The sequence below is a fragment of the Notothenia rossii genome (genome assembly GCF_949606895.1).
Source record: "Notothenia rossii genome assembly, chromosome: 1".
NCBI lineage: Eukaryota > Metazoa > Chordata > Actinopteri > Perciformes > Nototheniidae > Notothenia > Notothenia rossii.
Genome location: NC_136912.1, coordinates 80,548,541 through 80,573,972, shown reverse-complemented (window position 1 = coordinate 80,573,972; position 25,432 = coordinate 80,548,541). Strand labels below are relative to the sequence as shown.

The following is a 25,432-nucleotide window of genomic DNA, read 5'->3' as shown; positions in this document are numbered from 1 at the left end:
AATGCATGGCAGACTTCACATGTTTAAATTGTAAAAATATTCAAAATAAGTTATCAAGCCTGTGTTTTAACAGAAAAGTCATTTTAAAAATATTTCAGATGTTCTGCATTTCACTAATCCTTTATTTATATGTCCAATCACATGTCAACCACATTCAACATTTAAACTTCATTGTCACCGGATGATACAAATAAGGAGTTAAAGCAAAACACATTTGAGCTGTTATTAGATATTGGTTTGGTGATTTAGTGGCACATTGATATGAGTGATACAATTTATAAAAGATCAGTGTGACTAATGTAGGTAAATTAGAAATCACAAATAAAGAATGTAATAAGTTTCATTATATTAAAATACAACCAGTGCATTTAAATCTATTACAATACAGCTACGATGTTTGTAATTTAACTTCCCAAATGATCCGGCTGAATTTGGATTCATCCAACAAACTAAACTAAATCCTTCCCTACTCTGTTCAACGTTTTTCCAATCACACTTACACAGTTACATTTCAAAGTTCTAAAGTACTAAAGATGTGTCTAACATTCACAACATAAACTTTGCATTTGCAAGTTCTGCATAAATATGTATCTTTGTTATGATAATCACATTCTCATTGGCATTGCTTTATTCTGCAGTTATTTCTCTTCTGACAAACATTAATGTGGCCATTAATGACATGCATGACTGAACCAGAGGATCATATTCAAATCTACAGAAAAATTACAAGTGATCATTACAAGATCTGCAAAGTTTGGTTTGAATAATGTGAATCATCAGAAAAAGTATTATATTAAGAATACAGTTCTTAGGGGGCCTAAGCTAAATTTCAATTTAGTCAAAGCTATTTTCTACAAGATTAGGATCATTGTTGGATGCTCTGGGGATCAACTGTTCCACCGTCATAGTTCCTTCAACATACAAAGTTGTCTCCAAACAGTTTCAGGGTAAATATTTTCAGAAAAGGAACAAAACACGAATACACACTTTAGCATGAACCTTAAATCATAGCTAAATACCCATTCCTCAAATGTATGGGACACTCAAGAGCAACGGAGCAAATTACAAGCTTAAGATATATAATGTCCTACAAGAAAAAGTACATTTTTAAAACCTCATATATCATAATACACATCTGATGGAGCAGTATACCTAGAATGAGCAGTGCATCTCTGTGGTTACAGAGACCGATTGTATCCATCTTTTAAACCTGAATATGTTTCCAATTAGCCACTGTTGTATTCTATAAACTGCTCTAAATTAAAGTGTCATTGCTAATACTGCTAAAACTTTCAGTGCTATGCAAAGAAATAACAAAATTACAAATTGTTCATATTCTGTTTCTTATTCTGGTCACAGTATTGGTATTTTGAAGAGCTTGAAAACACCATGAAACACCTCCAGTTTCCACAACAATATCACTCAGCTGGCCGCAAAAACCAAATCCAAACAATCAGGGAGAAGGAGGTGGGAGGTTAGATTTCCGCCGGTCTCCTGCGGTTTCCTGGTTCATGGTGCTCTGTAGTGAGGAGCGGGTAAACCTTCGGAAAGTGTCGCCAAAAGATGGGGTCAAAGACATGATGGAGCTGCGAGACCATTCGAGGCGGGGGGCGAATCTTTTAAGCATGGCTCTTCGGCACAGGATGTAGACCCAGGGATCCAGGATCTGGTTGAAGGTGGCGAAGCGGAGCCACAGCAGCAGGTATTTGATCTGGAGAGGTCGTCCGGACAGCACAGTTTGTGCAATAAAGACCTGGTGGGGAAAGGGTTTGAGTGGGGATATGGATGAAGGAAAAGAGGGGCAAGATATAATGGAGTGAGGAAGGAATGAGATGACATGATATGGTAGGTTTAAAGAAGGTAAGTCAAATAGTTGCAGGAGAGAAAATATATTAATGACAACAGACAGCAAAGGTTTTGAAGGAGAGATGAAGTAGGGAACAAGAGGCAAAAGATGAAAATGGTTAATATTGCAAATGCACACAGACACATACACATGTGTTTGGTCTACTGAGGGAAATGGCTAAAATATATTTTTGCCATGGCAGTCCTGAAGTAATGGCTGTTGCAGCACAATTATCCCCCTTGCTTTATTAAAACTGCTGCATTTGTGAGGCATAGCCTTATAGAGTGGTGCAGTGACGAGTCCTAAAACCTGGAAGTCAGGTAGCATTTTACCACTACCGGTTCCCTTGTCTCAGAGTCAATATTTGAATATCAATCCTAAATTGGCGTGACGTTGAAGTTCGTTTATAGCATAACGTTAGCATTTTGCTTCTGGCGATTAGATTTATGATTCGAAAATTATAAAAGTAGGGTAGACATTGTAGTGACCACTCATTAATACACTGGATTATATAATTGTTGCCCATGCCTTCATCGGCCCGTGGGTGGCGCGCTTCGGGACCCTGTCTGGCCTCTTCCCTCGCCTCGACAGTTTCGGACGTCGCTCATGCCTTCATCGTCCCGTGGGTGGCGCGCTTCGGGACCCTGCCTGGCCTCTTCTCTTACCGCGGCTCACGGTTCGCCTCGACGGCGGTTTCGGACGGTGTGCTGCGCGTCTGCCTGCGGCCGGGTTGCGCTCCTTCCTCCCGGGGAGACTGCTCCTGCCTTCCGGGGATACCTCGACGCCTGCCTAGGACTTCGTGCCCGCCGCCGCTGCATGTCTGCCTGCAGCCTGCAGGCGGGTTGCGCCCCTTCCTCCAGGGGAGGCTGCTCCTGCCTTCCGGGGATACCTCGACGCCTGCCGAGGATTTATTGCCCCCCGCCGCTGTGCGCCTGCCTGCGGCCGGGTTGCGCTCGTTCCTCCCTGGGATTCTGCTCCGTCCTTCCGGAGATTTCATGCCCGCCGCCGCTGTGCCTTCACCTGCGGCCGGGCAGCGTTCTTTCCTGCTGGGGACCACCGGGATGTTCACGCCCATCCCCACGTCTCGGCACAGCGAACCAGCTTTCTACGTCTGGTGGATGTGTTCATTCGACACGGCACCTACTGCGGCCCCCTTAAGACGCACCCGGTGGGGATACCCTCGCCCTTGTTAGGGCCCCTACCCTCTCCTGCGACCCCACCCTCTTCGGCCCCTGTGGTGCTTCCTCCCGGATGCGAGGATTTTGCCATGTTTGAATTCTGGGGGGGCTTGTGTAGTGACCACTCATCAATACACTGGGTTACATAATTCACACATGGAACTACAGTTGGGGGTATTGTTCCCACACGGACATGTTATGTGTTATCTATATTGTGTGCCCTCCTGGCTTCTCTCTCTTCTTCCCGGACTGCAACCGGACAACATGACATTTGCTGCTCCCAAATAAAGTACCCCTTTTGCACCTTCATTCACCTCTGACTCCCTATCTCTCGGCACTACAACATGTGGATATTATCCGGCTGAACAAAACGTGCATTTATCTAACAGGTTAGTTTTCCACAGACCTTATATCGAGCTATTTTCCAAAATCCTATGGAGAAATCCCATTGCTTTTTTTGTCGAGGGAACTGTTCTTATAGAGTGGCGAAGTCACGCCCATCTACTTCCGGTCCATGGGACCTTATTTCGGAAAAATTATGTATTGAAGTCAATGGAGAGAGAAAACTTATCTTTCGATCCCTTTTGAATTGTGTCATGAATTACACATGATGTTTGTCAATCTTAAAAAATCATTTCCATGTCAAAAAAGTCACAGTTTTGTCGTAAAACTATTGAAATATAAGAATATGAAAAATACGCAACTAGAAACACTACAAATCCCAGAGTCGCGTAAGTGATGTCATAACTGATGTCACAATTGTTTTCCTCTGCTAAATATAACAGATAGCTAAGACAAGATAACTTTAACAAGATGCCTGTGTGCTTAGTACCAGGTTGTTATCATACCAGCAATGGGTCTTGCTCGTTCTTTCACTTCCCGTCTGATGAAAGGACCAGGAGTGGCTGGCTGGATCAAGTTTGATACCTAGCTAGTAGCAAGCACGTTAGTTAGCATTACAGTCTTAGCCTTGTCGTTTTTATTAGCCTTGACATGAAGTAACATCAAGTAACCCAAAATGTTAAACAGTAAGAGTGGTAGTCATATTTCATGAACCCTTTGAAGAGTACTGTCACACCGGTGTGATCATTCTATAAGACACCATTTAAGCCCGGGGGAGAAATGCTAACGCTACATTAGCCCCGGCGATCTGTTCTACTTCATGCTATCTGCACAAATGGTTGACATTAAACATTAAAAAGATCAGGCAGTTCAGAGAGAATCAAAGGAAGGAAGGCAGGCAGGCAGGCAGGTAGGCAGCTTTGCATGACATTCTTCTGGACGTTTTTCATTGTGTTGATGGTGAGGGTAGTCTATCACTATTTTGAAAAGACAGTAGGCCTAGTGACGGCCATCTTGGTGTGTTGTTGTGCAACCCAGTCTCATAGCATTTCGTGTTATAGTCACAAAATGTAATCTATTGATTCGTGTTCACCAACACGATTATCCCCTTTTTTTCGTGTCACACAGAACGATTTTAAAAGCAATGTATTTCTACTGGTAATGTGTTTTATGCCTGCAGCACGTCTTTTTCTCCGGTCGGGTCGTGGAAGACCGGAAGCTGTGTGGTTCATAAAAACATGTTCTTACTCAATATCAAGCCACAATTATTGCTTTTATTTTAAATCGTATAATTTCTGAGTTTTGTTGCAGACTGTGAGGAAAATAAATGGGGCTCAGATAGCAAAAGGTAATTGAATCAACATTGAGATATTGTCACGCTGAAGATTGAAATCAACATTGAAGTCAGACATTGAAACAACAGTGAATGTGCTCGCTATGGTCAGCATTGAAACAACATTGAATTTTCAACCAATCCCAACAATAAATCAACCTTGATTCAATTACGATAGGATCAACATTGAAAGAATGTCGAATTGGATCAACATTGATTCAACTATATTATGCATTGCATTGAAACAATGTTATTATCAGATTGCAAAAAGTAATTGAATCAACATTGAGATATTGTCATGCTGAAGATTGCAATTGATGTCGGACATTGAAAATAAACTAAAATGAACAAACAAAAAAAGAGCCCATTACTTATTCAGTTATTTATTCAGATTCAATGATATGAACATCTTGTAACATCTTTTGTCCACAAGCTTACATTTCTTTAACATCTTTTGTCCACAAGCACGAAAAACATTCTCTCTTAAAGGTCCCATGTCATGCTTCCCTGGTTATTACCTGTCCCCTTGTGTGTTATGTAGCTTTTTATGCATGTAAACGGTCTGCAGAGTCGAAAACCCTCAAAGTACACCCTGTAGGGAGTAAAACTCAACACAGAAAAAGAACTGTCTATACTGTCCCAGAACTTCTTCCTCAGTAAAGTGACGTAACGGGCATAGTGGCGTAACACACACACTCTCACTCAGCCTTATCTTTTCTCATCCGCGGCTAGACTAGACACAACTAGACACACCAGGGAAACTAACGACAGGAGGAAAAAAACAGGGAAAAGGACCAGACAATAACCCAGGAGGAAAACATGACAGGGAGAACAGCAAAACACCCAAACCTAGACATAGAAACGTGACATGACATGAGAATCGTGACAGTCACTAACTCTGCTTCTGTGAACACCACAGTCTGTGACTCTGAAAAACGTGTTTTGGAAAAACCCTTTTAGTTTTACTCCTTTTACTGTTAATGTTGTTCGTGAAGCTTTAACCAAGTTAGATCCTAAGAAACCGGCTGGCCCAGACAACGTAGAACCTTTCTTTTTAAAGATAGCTGCAGATTGTATTGCTCCACCTCTCACTACTCTTTTTAACCTCTCCCTCAGCACAAACACAATTCCAAAATTGTGGAAGTCAGCTTATGTCCTGCCTCTACTAAAAGGTGGGGAGGCCACTTTATTAAATAATTATAGGCCCATCTCTAAATGATCAGTTCTGACTAAGGTTCTTGAATGCCTAGTGAGTGAACAGGTAAAGGTTTTTTTTATGTAGCCTAAATGACATCCTGTCTAAACATCAGTCAGGCTGCAGAAAGCAACATAGCACCATTACTGCCACAATGAAAGTGGTGAATGATGTGGCGAGTATTTTACATAATAAGCAGAGTTGTGCAGCTCCATTTATTGACCTGTCCAAAGCGTTTGATACCGTCGATCATCGCATCTTAAAGCAGAGACTCAGTATTGGCATATCCAGCCATGCAGTGGGGTGGTTTGTGAACTACCTCTCTGAAAGGTCCCAATGTGTTCATTTTGATGGGCTGTCTTCTGAGAGGTTAAACATTACCAATGGTGTTCCTCAAGGTTCTGTTTTAGGTCCACTTTTATTCTCCATCTACATCAATAGTTTTAGGTGAAAATGTCATAAAACCCCCCCAAAAAAGGTTTCTATTAATCTCACCCTCAAGCATTTTTCAGGGTATGGTTCTAGGACTGGTACCAATAAATGGAGCAAGTTTCATGAATGTGACACTTTTATTTTGTAAGATAGCGGGGCATATTGTGATGGCCAGGCCTGTCATAAAATGTACCCCACCCAAAAAGATGGTTATCTTATTCCCACCCTCAAGCATTTTTCAGGGTATGGTTCTAGGACTGTTACCAATAAATGGAGCAAGTTTCATGAATGTGACCCTTTTATTTTGTAAGATAGCAAGGGGGGGGGGGGGGGGGGGCATATTGTGATAGCCAGGCCTGTCATAAAATGCACCCCACCCAAAAAGATGGTTCTCTTATTCCCACCCTCAAGCATTTTTCAGGGTATGGTTCTAGGACTGGTATCAATAAATGGAGCAAGTTTCATGAATGTGACCCTTTTATTTTGTAAGATAGCAAGGGGGGGCATATTGTGATAGCCAGGCCTGTCATAAAATGCACCCCACCCAAAAAGATGGTTCTCTTATTCCCACCCTCAAGCATTTTTCAGGGTATGGTTCTAGGACTGGTACCAATAAATGGAGCAAGTTTCATGTATATGACACTTTTATTATGTAAGATAGCAAGGGGTGCATAGCGTGGCAAAAATATGCTGACAAAGACTTGTAACATTTGTAAAAATATATTTGGATTATTAGATGACAACTATGTACAATTAAACAATACATTTTAAAGCACGTTTATACAGACAGGACGTAACAATAATAATAAAAAAAAAAGATAAAAAAAAACAAAAACTGAAAAGGAAGTGACGAATGAATTTCGACACCACTACCATCAAATACAGAGCGAAAAGTTAAACCAGAAGAATCAAGACTATATTAGCTACCACTAAACAACTCAGTCTGTAAATTACCATTAATAAAAATCCTGAGCGTTTACTTTTCGTTTTAAAAATCGTTTTAAGGTGTAAACGTGTCATTTAGAAATGCACGTTCCCATGACAAGGGGGGCATTTTATGACGGGGGGGCATAATTTGACACTACGCCGGCTCTTCCACAGAGTTAGCCGCTTGGTCGCTACCAGTCCGCTGACATGGCGCGTCAATCAGCGGTAAACCCATTACTTCCCCAGTATTACTTTGAATATTATTATTGTGATTGAGGATTAAATCCGCTATGAAGACCACCGTTTTCCATTTATATGGAATTAAACCAATAAATAAAAGCAAGGATAATTTTGTGTTATTGGTGAGTAAATAACAGTGTGTTATTTTGAAAAGAATAACAAATTAGAAGGAAAAAAATATTTTAAAAATACAGATTTCAGCAGTGGCGGCTGGTGGAAATTATTTTAGGTGGGGCTATTGTAATGCTGAATAAACCACACGGGGAACATTTTGAGAAATTACCCCTTAAATTAAATTGGCTACACTATTTCATTGTTGCTGTTGTATGGTTGGTGTTTAGCTACGGTATTTAGCGTCTACAGCACCTCCGCTTTTAGGGTTGACGTAGACCCAAACGTCGCCCGGAGGTCCCCCGGTGTTGTTGCGGGAGCTGCTGCACTAGCTAACGCTCCACTAGCTAAAGCTACATTAGCAAAACAAACGCTTATTTCTTTTGCAAATGGTGCGGCGGGCTTCAAACACGTTCCCCTCCACTGGTTTCAACCAAGCACTAAATTAGATGTTTTCCAACCAAATACGGTTGAACTGACACTTCCCCATATTAATTTGTAAGTAGATTCGAAGATACATGAGTTTCTGACTGCTGCAAGCTGAAGCTAGGTTACTAGGTTACTAGCTGGGTGTTCTCCAATAAGGGGCCGGGGGAAACAAAGCTAGTAATTAATGTTTCCATGTTGATTTAATTCAATACAAATTGTTGGGGGGAACTGAAAGGCTATTACCGTACTGGTTACTTTGCAGCCCGGACATTTCCCCCAAAACACATTTAGACGCTATCGCAACACAGAAGTACCTTTCAAATCCGATCATTTTTAAGACCTTCTAAATCATATTTAAGACCTTTCTTATTTTTTTGGTTATATTTAAGAGCTTTTTAAGGCCTTACATTCAGATTATCAAATGTAAGACTTTTTAAGACCCCGCGGGAACCCTGAGGAGACTAAATACGAACATTATATGCAGACACAGACGTGGTTCAGAAACACAGAAATATTAGAAAACAGACCACTAAGGCAAAACATCTAGTTTGATGGATGCTGTCAAAACTCAACCACAATAATTTGTGTGTGTGGGTGTGTGTGTGTGTGTGTGTGTGTGTGTGTGTGTGTGTGTGTGTGTGTGTGTGTGTGTGTGTGTGTTTATTTAGCACGGGCACATAGTATCTGTCCCCGGCTGTTTGAAGAGCAAGCATGGGAAACAAAAGACAGTGTTTACCTCTTTGCATCCAGCTAGTCACACACACAGTTACAATCACACTCCCTGTAATTGACATAATTAATAGATAGTTTAGCTTCTCACCATCATTTGCTGTGGCCCATTGATGTTAACGATCGTAACCTGAAAGGCTGCCTGTCAAACGTAAACATTCAGCCACGTGACTCGCAAACTCTTGCGATAGTTTTACACAAGACGGATCCTTTCTAGCCATAACCCTGCACCGGGCGCTGACATTGGCGCCCGGTGATCGTCAGATTTGACGACACTGATTGACTGAAATTATGTTTCGGAGCCATAGCCTACAGATAGCAACAGTCAGCTGCTAGTGGCTGCTGCTGCACTGGTTGAGGGCTCCTCTCTTAGCGCCCAGACGTGAGAGGGTAATGATACACGGGCAAGGCCAGGCAGTGACTTATCAGTAACTTTAGACATCGTAACACCATTTTAAACGAGATTTTATTGTAGATTATACATTTTACTGATACCAATTATATAATATTGACCTTGTTCATAAAAAATTAAAATAAAAAATATATATTTAAAAAATAAAAATTATTTTCATTTTTTAAATTTTAATTTGTAATGTGGGAAGGGGTGGGGCGGCGCCCCAACGCCCCTATGGGCCGGCCGCCACTGGATTTCAGTATTCTGAGGCTCTGAGCACCATTTATTGTCCTCACAGACGGCAACAAAAGTCAGAAATTATACGATTTAAAATAAAAGCGATAATTGTGGCTTGATATTGAGGAAGAACATGTTTTTATGAACCACACAGCATCCGGTCTTCCACGACCCGACTGGAGAAAAAGACGTGCTGCAGGCACGAAACACATTACCAGTAGAAATACATTGCTTTTAAAATCGTTCTGTTTGACACGAAAAAAAGGGGATAATCATGTTGGTGAACAAGAATCAATTGATTACATTTGGTGACTATAACACGAAATGCTATGAGACTGGGTTGTGTTATGAGAGTCTGCGAGACCAGAGATCAAATCAAATCAAAGTTTATTTATAAAGCACATTTAAAAGCGATTTTTGGTCGGGCCAAAGTGCTGTACATGTAATACTACAATCACATAAAAACACATTACTACAATCAAAATAAAAGACAATAAATTACAACAGATATATAAAACACACAGGGAAAAGTCAGGAGTCGTGCTCTGACTAAAAGGCCATGGAGAAGAAGTGTGTTTTAAGCAACCCGGTATCACGGCAAGACGTGAACATGTGACGATTTACCATGCTGGGAGACGTGAAGATTCCACGATTTTGTCCCTTCAAACGTGACAGTTACACGGTATTGTTAACCCATGTTAACCAGTGGAGAAATAACCGGAAATGCCAAGCAAATGCTACCCCGACGTAATGGTTTATTTTTTAATAGTCACACTCGATTACGCCGATTTTCTTGTTTCCCCAGCTGTTCGACACCTCTTTTAGCAGAAACAAAGGCTACATTAATGTATTAAATCGATGTTAATCCATGCGTGTGGATCATAGGTGTGGATGTGGAATTAACGGACGTGACTTTGTGCGATTGAGTTGCCAAGCAACAGCTTCGGTTCATGTTAATTTACAAACTCTTGAACTACAACCGTAGTTATATTTAAAAACATGTTAGAAGGCCTCACAAAATACTTTAATGCAAATTAAAATGTAAATGTGAAGGAATGTGTGTATGACAAAATACATCTGTGATAAACGAAACCGGAAACAGACGTAGGCAAGATCCTCAGCTCGATGATTGGATGGTTTAGCCGCAATGCATGCTGGGATTTGGTGTTTATGTGATGTGAAATCTGAAAACGTTTTTTAAAAATATAATAATTCTTTATTCCGAGTGTGCTTGCTTTTGTCTTTGAAAGTCATCACATAACGGCATTGTAATACACGGTTCGGCTGCATTAAGTATTACATATCTACCCTAATTCTCTATTTATAGAGCCCTGCTGAGAAGACTTCTAGACAAACAGGAGAACTGCCGCCAAAACTGAAAACGTGACGTGGATCATAAATATATAAGCAATTAAAAAAACATCTTACATTTCTTTTCACACAATACGTGTCCTTGCAGTATCAACACTAATAGAGAACCGCAGTGACGCGTCGTAAAACCCGGAAGTAAACTTCTTCCGGTTCCTTCGCGAAAAACCAATGCAAATTCTCCATAGGATTTTGGAAAATAGCTCGAAATAAGGTCTGTGGTTGACACACGTTTAAGAGAGGGATCACGTTTTGTTCAGCCGGATAATCTCCACATGTCAACCCTACTTTTATAATTTTTGAATCATAAATCTAGTCGCCAAAAGTGAAATGCTAACGTTATGCTATAAACGAACTACAAGCCAGTACAGCAGCAGGGTCGCACGACTTCCACGTCACGCCAACTTAAGATCGTTTCAACTGACTTGCACTGAAACTGCACTTTGAACACTTTAAATATATTAACATTTTAAACTGTATACCCCGGTTATCTAGGCCCGTCTTGTTTAATGTATACCACGTTTATCTAGGCCCTTTTTGTTTTATGTATACATGTCACACTGTGGGAAACGATATTTCTGGATGTATAACACATGTAGAATTTTTTACAATAAAGCTGAATTTGACTTTCGCGTGCTTGCATATTTTAACAAAGCTTTTCATTTTAGCCACACTGAATTTAACTAGAAGTCATGGCTGTGTTAATTACCAGTCTGATTTCGTTTTACAAAAGATGACAAGAAGAGTGTAGATAGAGGAGAGAACCACTACAAGTCAGGACACGTTACAGTGCAGCCTAGATGAAGGTGTGCTTACCGGTGTTGTCAGGGCTAGCATGAGGGACAAGGTTTATAGTGTCGGTGAGTAGTGATAGCAAGAGTACCGTTAACCTAGAGTTAATTTATTCACATTAATTCCCATCAACAAATCAATTGTATGTGTCACATGAAATCTTTATTAGGCAAGGCAAGGCAAGTTTATTTATATAGCACTTTTCAACACAAGGCAATTCAAAGTGCTTTACAAAAAATGAAAGACATTAAGAAAATGGCATTTAAAATCAGTCATTAAAAAGAAAAGCTAATAAAATAAACATTAAAAGAAAAAATACATGGATAAAAGTTACAGTGCAGTCTAAGATATGAATAGTTCAATTAAGAGCAGCGACAAAAAGAAAAGTCTTCAGCCTGGATTTAAAAGTAGTAAGAGTTGCAGCGGACCTGCAGGTTTCTGGGAGTTTGTTCCAGATGTTTGGAGCATAATAACTGTACGCTGCTTTACCATGTTTAGTTCTGACTCCGGGGACAGAAACTGACCAGTCCCTGAAGACCTGAGAGATCTGGATGGTTCATCATTTAGCAGGAGGTCAGAAATGCATTTTGGTCCTAAACCATTCAGTGCTTTATAAACAGCAGCAGTATTTTTGAAATATATTCTTTGACACACAGGAAGCCAGTGTAAAGACTTCAGAACTGGAGCGATGTGATCCTCTTTCTTAGTGTTGGTAAGGACTCGAGCAGCAGCGTTCTGAATCAGCTGCAGCTTTCTAATAGATTTTTTAGTGAGACCTGTAAAGACACCATTGCAGTAGTCCAGTCTACTGAAGATAAAAGCATGGACACGTTTTTCCAAATCCTGTTGTGACATTAAGTCTTTTAATCCTAGATATGTTCTTTAGGTGATAGTAAGCTGATTTAGTAACTGTTTTAATGTGACTGTTGAAACCAATAACTAATTTAACCCGCTGACAAGAGAGCCCACCTCCGAAGATCGTGACTGGCTGAGGGACAGACTCGGGGGCAGGTTCTCAGGAATTTCTTGGCTTCTCTCCCCCGAGCCAGAAGAGGAACACTACAGCTTGGAAACACTTACTGTTCCTGAAATTATCAAATCTGTTGGGCATCAGGGACCTGAGGCAATTGTGGCAAGCATGGCATTGTCTGAAGAGCAACAGAGGGCAATTCAGGTGGCTACCACTGGTCAGCGAACCAACCCAAACTGGCATTTGTTCAGGAAAGGAAGGTTGACTGCCAGCAACTTTGGAGCTGTCCTGAGGTCAAAGCGTGTGACTGCTTCCTTTTTTGCCAGGGTGCTAGGGCAACAACAGGCCCTTGATGGTGTTGTGTCTGTACAGTGCGGGACTATGAATGAATGTGAGGGTGTCAGGGCATTCACCACTGCAACTCAGATGCAGGTCCATGAGTCAGATTTGTGGCTCTCCCATCTCCAGATGGTCTGGTAGGGTCTTCCGCTGTGCTGGAGGTAAAGTGTCCCTACAGAGCCAGGGAAATGACAATTAGTGAAGCATTGCAAATCAAGGGCTTCTTTGTCAGTAAGGAAGGAGAAACATTCAGCCTGCGTGAGGAACATCCTTACTGGCACCAAGTGCAAGGTCAGCTTCACCTCACTGCAAGGAAGAAGAAATAAAAAAATTGTGAATTGTTTTTAATTTACATTTACTCGCCTTTGCAATGTTGTGGTTGTTAGAGTGTTAGGTTTCCTGTCAGCTCGTCTGTTGGGAAGATATAAAATATAGTTTCATGGAAGTCACACCGTCACATATACTGTAAGAGCATTAAGACATACAGTACATAGGCTAAAACAAAACATCTAAAGATATAACCTTGCACTTTGATAAGTCTCGTGAACATTTTCACTATTTGACATTTTTATAGATGAAAATTGAACTAAAGAAATAAATGGTAGATTAATCCATATTGAAAATAGGTGTCAGCTGCTACACTAATTATAATAGTTATATTTCTTAATTAATTAATTAAGATAAGATATTACTGTATTGATCCCAATTTGGGAAATGTTTGTGTTGCAGCAGCATAACAAGAAAAACAAAATATAAGTTATTATATATACAAAAGTATGTGAGGGATGGAATATTAAATTGAATATAAATGTAAAATGTACATGTGATTTTACGTCCAAGAGAAGCTATGGAGCAGAGTTCTCTGCCAGCCAGAGGTGATTTGTTATTAGTTCAATATGTCAAACTGATTTCCCTGACTACAATCTTTAGTTACATGGTGAAACTTTATGCTGCTTGTACTAATAAGACTTATCATATAAGCCACACAGGTTTTAGTAGGATGTATTCATTATCTTTACTTATGTTGCGGTCTTTTCAGCAGCGCCATCTCTATAACGGCGATACAGTCACTACCCATTATTTACATTTCACCGTGACATGAACAAAAATGTAACGTCAGCTTACCTCATGGCACGAATCCAGACTCTCCTTTGGAAAACATTGGCCGGGAAACGATAGAACAAGCACGTTTCATGCGAAGACCTGTGGCTGCAACCCGGAGCAAAGCAACAAACCATTGCGTAGCTAACTAGTAGCGCTAGCTTTAGCTAACGTTAGCCAACGAAACGAACTGCCGAGTAAAATTGGAAAACACTGGTAATTAATTATTCTATAATTTGTAAAACTACGGTGTTAAAAACGACAATTTCAAAAATACAGATTCTAATGGTCAGATATAGATATACAGATACTAAAGATAGGCAGGTACTTGCTTTCAAGCAGAACACAGGGGAAAACAAACTTAGCGGGAGTGTTTACGTGTTCGGCGTAATGACGTACAACGGCCTCGACAATTTCTGTAGTCCTATTCAGCCATTCGGTAACAACCATCGTTTTTCAGACACATAAACTCTTCAAAAATCCCCAGTGGGGTCACTGCTGATGTATTTAATGTCGTAGAACAAAACGTCAATTACCTCTTAAATTTGTGTCAACCACAGACCTTATTTCGAGCTATTTTCCAAAACCCTATGGAAAAAATGCATTGCTTTTTGAGGAAGGAACCGGAAGTGCTAAAAATGCTAACTTACTTCCGGGTTTTACGACGCGTCACTGCGGTTCTCTATTCGGCTGACTTTTATATTTGATCCAATAGGTAGATAGGCTGTATTTACACCATAACGGTGCAGAGCTGATAGAAAGGGACACCTGGTGGTTGAAGAACGTTATTGAATTGTATTATTTTATTATACATCCGTGGAGGCAACCCATGCGCAGCTTATTTCCGGGTAAATACGTCATCCCTCCATCACTCTATTAGCATTAGCCCAAGCAGTCTCTAGTGGGGAAAAAAACATACTAACAAGCTCCTTTAGGAATGACAAATTGCCTTATTGTTGTCTCTGTTTCAAATTTAGCTGGTGCCAACAAACTCAACTGTGGTTTACACCCAAGCAGTGAGAGGAAACAGTTCCCCTTTATTAGGAAATTGTTGCATGTAAGCTTTGAGATTAAATGCAAACCAACGTTTAAATTAGACAAAATGTTCTTAGAAGCAGAGGTGCTGCAAGGACTGAAAAAAACCAAAGTCACTTTTCCAAGTTTGTTTTAGTTGCTAACTTTCACTTCTGCAGAAAGTAGCGTTTACAGTCTTGCTTACAGGCAACACTCTTTTTTTTAGCTAGATAAGCATTTTTCCGGAATACTACATTCACTGAGCCTGGAAAATGTACTTGATGTTTAACTCTTCCAAAAGACATCTGCTGCTCTGCTTCAAAGACATGTTTGAGTAACAAAACCTCAATCTTCAGATTGTTAAGCTATAAAGTTCTGGTAATAAATCAATCATGTTAGTATCAGGGAATAACAAGGGCAATAAACAAACATGACAAAAGCTGAAACTATTTAGGTGAAATGTTTATTAACGGACTAGGAATGGAATGAAGTTAACATAGCAGCATCAAAGCCAAGATGAGAAATTGGCCTCACTATGAAGCATGCTCCCCATGATGAGCTTTTGGGTAATGTTTTTGGAAGCTGCAAGCAAACTTTGTTGTTCACTCCATCCGTGAGTTTTATTGGCAGATGTTCAGGACATGCTGAGTTAGCCAGCCAACCAGAACACAAAGTTACGATGAGAAGCTGTGTTATTATATCAACTTATTGCTATCATAGTTTTTGTACTCGCCTTAGTGGGGACACTTGACACATGATGTATATCCAGGGGTCAAATATCTGATTGCAGGTGGCCATTCGTATGAAGAACAAAACATTTTCATCTCTTTCAGGATCTGCAGTCATCTCAGTAGTCACCTGATTCACGTACCTCAGAATATATATCTGTGCAGGGTGTCACACAACTGAGGTAAGACAGGACTGAAGAACAATATGTGCTCCAGTCAGGTAACTTTAGCCTTTTTGTTGCTTACTCTGTTGGGCTAAATTTAAAATCTATTTTTTTTAATAAAGTTATGAATTGACAACTTTTAGGTGTTGTAGATGGTTATTTACACTGGTCTGAAAGCAACACATAGGCACATAGATATCATTTTAAGCACAGATTATTACCATATGATATTTTGACCTTATGTTGAGCAGTAATCAAAGGGCACTCCATACACCTCATACATATATTTTGTATCAAAGCCCAACACAAGTCAGTGCTTCCCCTACCATTGTCTTGGAGGGGCGCTGCGCCCCGCCAACGGAGCCCCGCGCCCCCCCTGAAATTCAAGGTGTTTAAAAATAAATAAATATTATAATCTTTTTTTAAATTAATTTTTCTTTTTTATATATATATATAGCACCAAATTGCAACTAATCTATATCTACTGTCACTTTTCACATTGAACATGTGCTCTTTTATTAAATAAACTAAACACTTTCATTTTAAGTTGTGAGTTTAGAGTTTTTGACCCTAAGAAACAATGATGCAGTAATCAATAACGATAATCCACAGCTCCTCTCTCTGCTCCAGAGGATTTAAAATATATATATCCCAATGCCCCCCCCCCCCCCCCCCCCCCACGCTCAGGCAGCACAGCACCCCCCACAAAGCAGTAAACCTAGGGGAAACACTGCAAGTAGGAACAAGCATGATGGCATGTAGGAGTGTAAGTAGGTTGGAGTACATTCTTCTTGTTGCTTCTACAGTTGTAAACATTATGCTTGTCCTCCAGCAAGACAATTAGTGGACTGGTCTCAGGAAAACAGCAGTTTAAAATAACTTGGGTTGTATTTTGTTGTAGCTTGTGCTATTACTTAGTAATGATAACATCTTATTCAGGATAGTAATAGCTAAGATCTTAGATAAAGCAACATCCCTAAACATTAAGGTTTTTCTAAATAAGTTATCCCCATATTTGTTCTTATAATCCAACTATGGCAATAGCAGTAGGTAAAAGTTAAAAGGTTACTTGGATTACACTTTAGCTACACTTTTATTTTCCTTCCCAATACATGTGTGTTTGTGTATTGATGTTGCCATGTTATCAGCAAAGAAAGTTGAGTACAATGTTATATCGGATAGAACCAAAAGCTATAGCTACACAAGTGAAATCCAAGTTGTGATGGAGTTTTACCTTAAAAGGCACTGATTCCACCCATGATCTGAAGCTGAAGCATTATCTCAACTAAGGCATTAAGGGAATCTCTAATCCAGATCAGAGGGCTTTCAGATCAATTAGGGAGCTGCATTGCTTAGGATAAGTGAAGCATGTACATGGAAAGTGGACAAAAGGAGCTTAGGATCCTTTGATGCCTTATTATGGTTTCAACAATTGAAAAACAGCACAGATATTACCAAGAATAATGAATGACTCCATTACTCAAAGTGCTTTGCAAAATAATATCTGGCTACATTTGAATTGCATTAGTCACCTTATCATTTATGTTGTTTCATGGTTACTTTGGTCAAGTGTACAGATCAGATCATACATCTGTTTTATTTTAGGGTGTCTTGTGGCTTTCTGGCGGATATTTAAAGACGTTGATAATGAATTTCAAAAATGTGCAAAATGTCAAAATTATGATCTGTAAACACCAGGACTGAGGGAAGGAAAATTCCCTCTTTTGCCTGCAGCCATAAATGGCACATTCCATTGTGATTTTATCACCACACTGTCAAACAGGGAGGAGTGTGAAGTGTGTTTTTGTTCCATCTTTATCTTTTGCCACACAACCAGTCCTTAAAATATTACATGCACACATATAGGGCTCATTTGAAATATTATTCAATATATATATATATATATATATACACAGTATATATTATTATTATTGTAAAAAAATGGCGAACTCACCAGAAGGGGGCACCAGCAGTTGGAAGCGATGACCATGATGAGGATGAGCTGAACCATCATCTCTATTTCGTGATCTCTGCGGCGCTGGTTCTTACCCTGTCCGCAGCACACCTTGATTAGCGTCACAATGCTCACCGTGTTTAGCAAAAATGACACAGCAATGCTCATCAACCCGAGCAGAGAGAAGATCAGGGAGAAGGCAAAATCATTCCCCTTAGAGCTGATGTTGAAAAAACACCAGGATCCAGGTATCTGCATGTGGTAGCTCCCGATGCCCATTAGGGGCAGCAAAGCTATGCAGCCTGCGATCAACCACACCATCAGCACCATGAACACTGTCCGGCTCTTGGGCATGCTGCTGGAGTGTGCAAATGGGTGGTTGATGCCAATGAAGCGCTCTATGGCCATGGCAGCACCAAGCATCAGTGGGCACAGTCCATAGAAGACCATAGACATACCCATGAAGTTGCATAAGTGGCAGTTTGGATCTAAGTTGCGCCAATTAAAGTGAGTGATGTGGTATGAAACCACGATGGACCCGGTGACCAGAAGACCCATGAAGTCAGTAACCACCAGGCCACCAAGGAAGATCATGAAGAAGGAGCGCGAGCGGCTGTGTGTCCGCCGGAAGGACTTGAGTAGAACTACGAAGGCGATTAAATTTGATGTGAGACCCAAGGCGCTGAAGATGGATGAGAAGTAGGCCGAGGCGTTGGGGATGGGCCTGAATGGAGGGCTGTTGATGGAGTAGCATAGTGGGGTGTTGTTGGCAAATGATGAGTTATTCATGATGATCAGCTGGTGTGAGTTCCTCGATTACAGATGACTCAGACATGGAAGGAGGAATTTCATTTCCCTCTTCAACCTCAAAAGTAAAGAAAAAGAGAAAATGTAAACATTGAGACATTCAAAACACATGAAGAAATAGAGACACTTTCTGCTGTGAGAGTGGGCTGGTTTTGTTGCAATTCCAACATGCTTTTGTGGATGTAAGGCTAAATGGTACTTTTCCAACTCTTTATTAAGGCAAGGTGTGTTGCATAACTGCTGGTGCTTGGATTCAATCTTCTACATGCATATTCCTATCTAAAGTAATGCATTGCTGGTCTAGTACATTCTTATTCATTTACATTTCTTGCCATCATTTCCATTGGTTCAACATTTTATGTACAAAGTATTTGCTAAGATTTGGGAACATGGCTTTTTTATTTTTGCTTAAACAATGGCTAACATTGAAAAAGGAGTTAGTAACAGTTTAGCCAGATTATCTCAACCACTATTCATTTGGATGTAAATGTGAAAGTAAACGCACCAATGTTGCTGATAAATCCGAAATACTTAAAGAGTATCAAAAGAGGTATTAAGGCTGCTAACTATGATGGACAATAACATGCGGCCATTTACTGTTCTTGTTTGTTTTTTTGTCTTCTGGTCTGATTGTGTGACTGTTACTCATACAGTCTATGCTGTTACTGCTGCTTGCCCTGTCAGACACCTTTTTAGAAGATGTTCCTAGATCGCAATCGTCCTTGCAGGTACAATAATAACCAATACTGACAGACCCCAGTATCTTATACAAGTCTGTTTAAATCAACAACATTTTTTGAGCACATTTTTAGGATGGATATGCAAACCATATAAAAATAGAGAAAAAACATAACACCCACATACTGTACATCAGGCATGGAGAGAGCAACAAAGAGACTGCTATAGACAGAGAGTAGGAGAGCTGTCATATCCTGGCAGGAAATGCAGTTATATGAACAGTGCTGACAGTTACTCGAAATAAACACATAGTGTCACAATGGACCTGTGATGCTGTCCCTAGTGCTCTGTCCCCAATATCATGTCTGCCATATAGTCAGACTGTATGATACTGGTGACAAGCTTGGTGCAGTTATGCATTAGGTCAGAAGGTGAAGTGAAATCAAATATGGGCAATAAATAATAATGTTTTCTCTAAGCAAAACATTAGATTGATGGCATATTATAAGGATATTGATATCATCCCGAAATAGGAAGAAATATTAAATGTTTATGTAAGCCTCACGGATTTGCCAATTATGTCTTCACACATCTTTCAATAGTGATCTCAGTACGTCCTGTCTAATACTTAATTTCAAATGTACTATGGATCAAGATAACACTGTAAACTGTGGGTTTAACTTCCTGTGAGCTTCCTAACACTTGTTTCATCAGCCAACAAAAGGTGTAAGGCCACTGTATATCCTGCTATTTAATACTTTTCAAGATACGATCCAAATGTAGAAGGAAATAGAGTGACAGCTAAAGAGAAAAAAGAAAGCAAATTTAGAGGCCATACTTCAGCTAATGAGAAATAAACAAATAAATGGATAGTGTTTGATTAATAAACTGTGCATATATTTTTATTTATGGCTAAAATAGAGTGATGCATTTTTGGAAACTATTACATGCTTTGTTCTACGACATAAAAGACAGCGGTGATCCTCTACTAGTAGATTCTTTAAGCTTATTTGTATCTTAAAATAGGGCAGTCACATACAAGTAGCCAAGTAAGACTACCCCATCACGTCCAACACATTGGCTTAGCTGTGGTGACATTAATTCATGACACAAGGAGTAGTTAATGTGTGACTTACATTTGCTTTACATCAGGCAATTGAATTCAAGCTTCCAAAATCATAAAAGTGGGCTCCATCTGGTGATCATCACGGGTGTCATACACTTTTGTTTACAGAGCTTATTTTTGAGCAATAATCTAAAATCAAATACAAAATCCAACAGAGATTGTGTCAAAGGAACCAGTGCGATGCTAACTTGCCGGGTAGCCTACAAAAATGACATTGTCCCTGCAGCACTCTATAGCCCTCACAGTAATTTGTCTGTATAATTGTGACATTTTCCTAAGAGGCAACATTAAATTAAACATTAGGATCTAAAGCTAAAAGCTAACTACACTGTTATCAGGTCCTTCCATACCTTAGACAATACTATAAGGAGACAGTCGGAGATTGGCGCCAGCTCTTTTGTGACCCTAATAACCCTTTGAGTGTGCAATTAGACTAAAAATCCTGTTAGCATCTCAAATCAATATATTGTATCCCATTTTGCTTTAAGGAGGCAGTACAGTGGTTTCCTATTCAAACTAATGGTCAACCACAGACACATAATCATGGGTTGCATGTACTCTATGCAATGGAAAACGCAGTGTGTGCAAAATGTGTGGTAAGAGGTTCCTAAACTGAGCATGTGATATTTTTCAGCCACTTAACAGACCAGCCTCCACAAGACACAATTATATTACAGTTACAGTTTGTGGTGCAAACCATTTTTTAATACAGTATACTTGTGGTTGCGAATTATTTTGAGACATCTGTGATGGTGAATGGACTGTACTTATATAGCACTTTATCAGGTCTTTACGACCCCTCAAAGCCAATTGTTCTTAGAACTAACATTCACACACCGTTGGCCATGCCATCGGGAGCAACTCAGGGTTAAATATCTTGCCAAAGGATACACCTGTAACAGTCTGCTGTACATCGAGTATTCTGCCCTGTATAACCCATCTGTAAAAATATATACTATTTGTTATATTTGTTTGTATTGCAAACCTTTTAAATGGGATTTTATTAAAGATATCCCTTAGTGAAAACATTTCTTATGCAATACGTTATCAAGGCAACAGGGACAAATGCACATAGAGGTGATCCATTAGACGAGAGATAATGAAAACGTTTTGCTCTCACTGAGGTAAATAAATAAAACGGAAACTTCACAGCCTATAGGTTTGACTAGTTCTTGCCAAGAATCTCAACTAAAAACACTGATTTTTTTTTTTTTTTTACAAAAGTCTGATGTGTTTACTGACGATATATATTTCTCAAAGGGAGCTAACTGCTTTATTCATAAATATTGTTTAGCTTGTTTTTAGACAGTAGGTGTTTTTTTTCACAGACTACATAGAACAAGGTTGGATCAAAAAGCATGAAATCCACAACAATTCTCCCACAAGAGCCAAGCTTTGGTTTATATTTCTAACATCATCAGTGGTAGTTGATTAATATGGACTCTAGAATAGATGATGACGTCAAGCATTAGCCATTAATCTCCAGTAAATATTTTGTTAAAGAAAATGTTAAGTTTGAATGTACACTCTTTAAAGTGGTGAAAGAATGTTAAATCACTACATTATCGTAATTTAAAGATGGGCTATGTAATGTTGGAGAAACCAGCTTGAGTGCGCTAGAATTTGAAAATATACAACCGGAAAAAATCTGCCACTTCCTTACAGAGCACCTCCTCCAACACACACGAACACGCACATGGCCAATGAGGGCACGAGATAAATGTGTGCACAGATGGAAGGCTGACAGGCAGGTAGGCCATCCAGGCTAAAATGACTGGTCATGCTTTTTACAGCGCTACGGCTTCCACAGATTACATTTTTCTATATATTTATTGTAAAAGCATTTAATATATTCATTGCTATCGGGATGTTAAGAGCATTCCATGGAATATAAGAAAAAGTGTTTAAATTACATACCCCACCTTTAAAGGCTATTATTGTCTTTAGTTAATCAGCACTGAACTAGGTGCTGATTAACTTGGTGTTGCTTCCCGTCGATGGGCTAAATTAACTCACTGAACTATGACTTTTTACATCTGATATATAGGCCTAATAACAAATGTAAATCACAATTTGTTAAACTATGCTCATGGACGCGGGAAGGGGGGTGCTGCTGAGGCCCTCAGCCTGAGGGGGCTGCAGCACCCCCATCTGTTGGCGGAGAGTTGTAACTGCAACACCAAGTTGTGCTTTTCTGTTGCTCTGCTATAGAAAAGAAGCTCGTCAGTGCAGACAAGATCAGGGATGGGAGTTTGTGAAAGGAGGATTTAACAACTTGCGAAAGGCAGGGGAAAAATCAAGGGAGCATGAGAAGTCCCAAGTCACAGGGCGACTGTGGCTGTGAGGGAGTGCGGTCGTCTTTCAACCAGAAGGTTGTGGGTTCGATCCCAGCCCATGCAGTCAACATGTCGATGTATCCTTGGGCAAGATACTTAACCCTGAGTTGCTCCCGATGGCATGGCCAACGGTGTGTGAATGTGTGTGAATGTTAGGTCCTAGAGTAAGGTGCTCTGTATGAATGGGTGTGAATGGGTGAATGACATGTAGTATGTAAAGCGCTTTGAGGGGTCTTAAAGACTGGATAAAGCGCTATATAAGTACAGTCCATTTACCATTTCCCATCAACACACAGTCCGTCAACAAACTGGCAGCATACAACGAACACCGATGAATGCGCTGCTCTGACAAGCGGTTGCTAAAGACCAAATCACTTAAATAAGACGTTATTGTGGCCGCCCCTCACTACACGCAGATCACGCAGACTGAGGTGAGGCAAAATGTGGCTCATTTTGCGGAGGGAGCCTCATCTGAAGCGCAAACGCGCCACAGTTTTGCCGCTGTGAGGCTCCACTAGCACCTCCCGCACCCCCAACTCTGACTGACTTCCCGCGTTCCTATGCTAAAAGATTGCATAATGTAATGCATAATCCATAAAAGCAAATGTAAATTAAATGTACATTTGCAAATAGTTAGCAACAAAACAACAAAAAAGGCATATCAAAGGGGTTGGTTGATTTCAAACAACATAGAATCCCTGTGTAAAACAATTCCTACATTGGTGTTCCCTTACTTCCCCTATCTTTTTTAAATGAGACATTTGAGGTGTTTCATGCTTCATAGCTGTTCTTTCACAAGTTAGTTTACTAAGAGATTAAATGGGTCTTACCAGTACAGACGCACTATCAAGTTCCCAGTTTACTTTCACTTTGGAGGTTTGCTCTGTTCCCTTCAAACCATCTTTCTGCACTTGTTAGATACATAACGAACCCAATAGTCACAGGAAGAGGAGGGAAACGGTTGCACATCAAGTCCCATCTGATGTAAATATATTATGTACAACAGCAGGCTGTTAGCAGGAACCCTCGATCATCTCCACTCTCTTCCCCCGCCGCTCAGATACTCATCTCTCCCCCGAAAGTCAGGCTTTCCTTTGCTCAGTTCTCCCCTCCCCGGAAGACAAAAGGGGAAGGGCTCCTGGAAGACTACTGCCATGTTTTAAGGCAAGAGAATAAGCAACAGAGAAAATGTCCCCAGGCATACAACTGAATTTGTAGTGCACAAAGGTGCAAATAGGCTTTTTATTAAGTGGGCGCATAGGAATATTTCTACAAGCTGTAAAAATGTTTTTTCTTAACTTTTGCACTGAGCATAGATTTGAATGGCTAAAACGCTGACATTTGACATTGAGATGTGTCCCAACATTATATAATCTGATACTCAAAGAAAACTGAAAAAAGGCTCATAGCTATTGTTTTCTTTGCATAAAACTGTAAATAAAAAGAAGGTGTACAACAACCTTTATATATACAGTCTATGACAACAACATTTTTTATAATACATAATACTGTCGGAGAAGAGACTTGGATGGAGTAATCAATCTGTTTTAAGGACATAGTTTTCAAGACAATTCCAGAACAATTGGAGAAAGCTGGACATGCCATCAGCAGATGCTTTTATTTCTTTGGTTTCAGGTTTTACATCTGAATCTGACCTTTTCACAGTTTATATAACTTAACGACTTGTTCACATAGACATATGCGATGCAGATGTGGAGCACGGCTGCCAGACAAATTCAGCGAAAAGCAGGCCTGTAAATCAGTGACAAGGAGAATGTAGCAGGAATGAAGGTTTATAAAAGTACAAAAGTTACAGTCCTTACATTTGTGTTGAATTTCGAATGTTGGAAATATTTTCTTCAGAAGACATTACGTTAACAATCTTAAAAGACTATACTAGGCTATACTGGGGTGGTGATTCGCTTAGCTGAGCTTAATTTAGCATGAAGAGTGGAAGTTAGGGGGAAAAACTTCAAACATCTATAGATAAAATACTCCTTCGTTAACTTGTGTGAATACCAAGCACAAAGACAAATATAAAAATAACCATTTGTGGTTAAAGGGGGTGTTGGGTGGTATAACCTTTCATTGATGAGCAACAGCTGAGCACAGTGACTACTTGGATATTAAAGAGAGGTTTCCATGCAGGCAACCAGGACTATAGTTGGAGATGCTCAGTACAAAGGAGTAGGTGTTGGATAAATTACTGTGCATCTATAATCTAATTTCTACCCACAAAGGTCTAACAATAAAAATGAAGTTATGGTTTTATTTCCTTTGGCTGTACTCCTCTCCAGCACACATTCATATACACACATACACTCACTTACAAGAAGTGTTTGAAGCGATTTACCACAGTCTATAAAATTTTTGCATTACAAAACCACAAAGTCAAAGTCGATAGTATGCAGGACGGAAACAACTGAAGACTCATAGCTTTGTCTAGCCTCACAAGTTCTAAGAGAGAATAAGGCAGCCACGGGATCATCACTGACCATAAAATCATAATCTGGATCCTATCCAATGAAGAAACACATGAGAGACTCTCCAAATAGCAAAAATGTAAGCAAGAATGAAAGTGATGGATTATGGTGTCAGTGAGAAATTGTTGTAATTTTCCCACCCATTACCAACACTTTGAGCAATCTCACTTCTCGTTTGT

General features: G+C 39.9%; 1 protein-coding gene and 1 long non-coding RNA gene across 3 annotated transcripts; both read right to left on the bottom strand.

Moving 5' to 3' along the window:
- Nucleotides 1-101: 101 nt before the first annotated feature.
- tbxa2r (thromboxane A2 receptor) lies at nt 102-23,838 on the bottom strand. 2 transcript variants are annotated; one of them, XM_079653430.1, is made up of 4 exons: nt 23,601-23,838; nt 17,824-18,688; nt 15,711-15,862; nt 102-1,753 (listed from the first exon to the last, which is right to left on the bottom strand). In XM_079653430.1, the coding sequence occupies exons 2-4, from the start codon at nt 18,610-18,612 to the stop codon at nt 1,570-1,572; spliced, it is 1,125 nt and encodes a 374-aa protein (XP_079509556.1). In that variant the 5' UTR covers nt 18,613-18,688; nt 23,601-23,838; the 3' UTR covers nt 102-1,569. The 2 variants fall into 2 exon arrangements, with proteins under 2 accessions (XP_079509556.1, XP_079509557.1); XM_079653431.1 differs by lacking the exon at nt 15,711-15,862.
- On the bottom strand, nt 9,764-15,704 carry LOC307021400. The gene is made up of 2 exons (XR_013803144.1): nt 13,226-15,704; nt 9,764-13,034 (listed from the first exon to the last, which is right to left on the bottom strand). It is a non-coding gene; the product is annotated as an uncharacterized lncRNA (long non-coding RNA).
- Nucleotides 23,839-25,432: the final 1,594 nt, after the last annotated feature.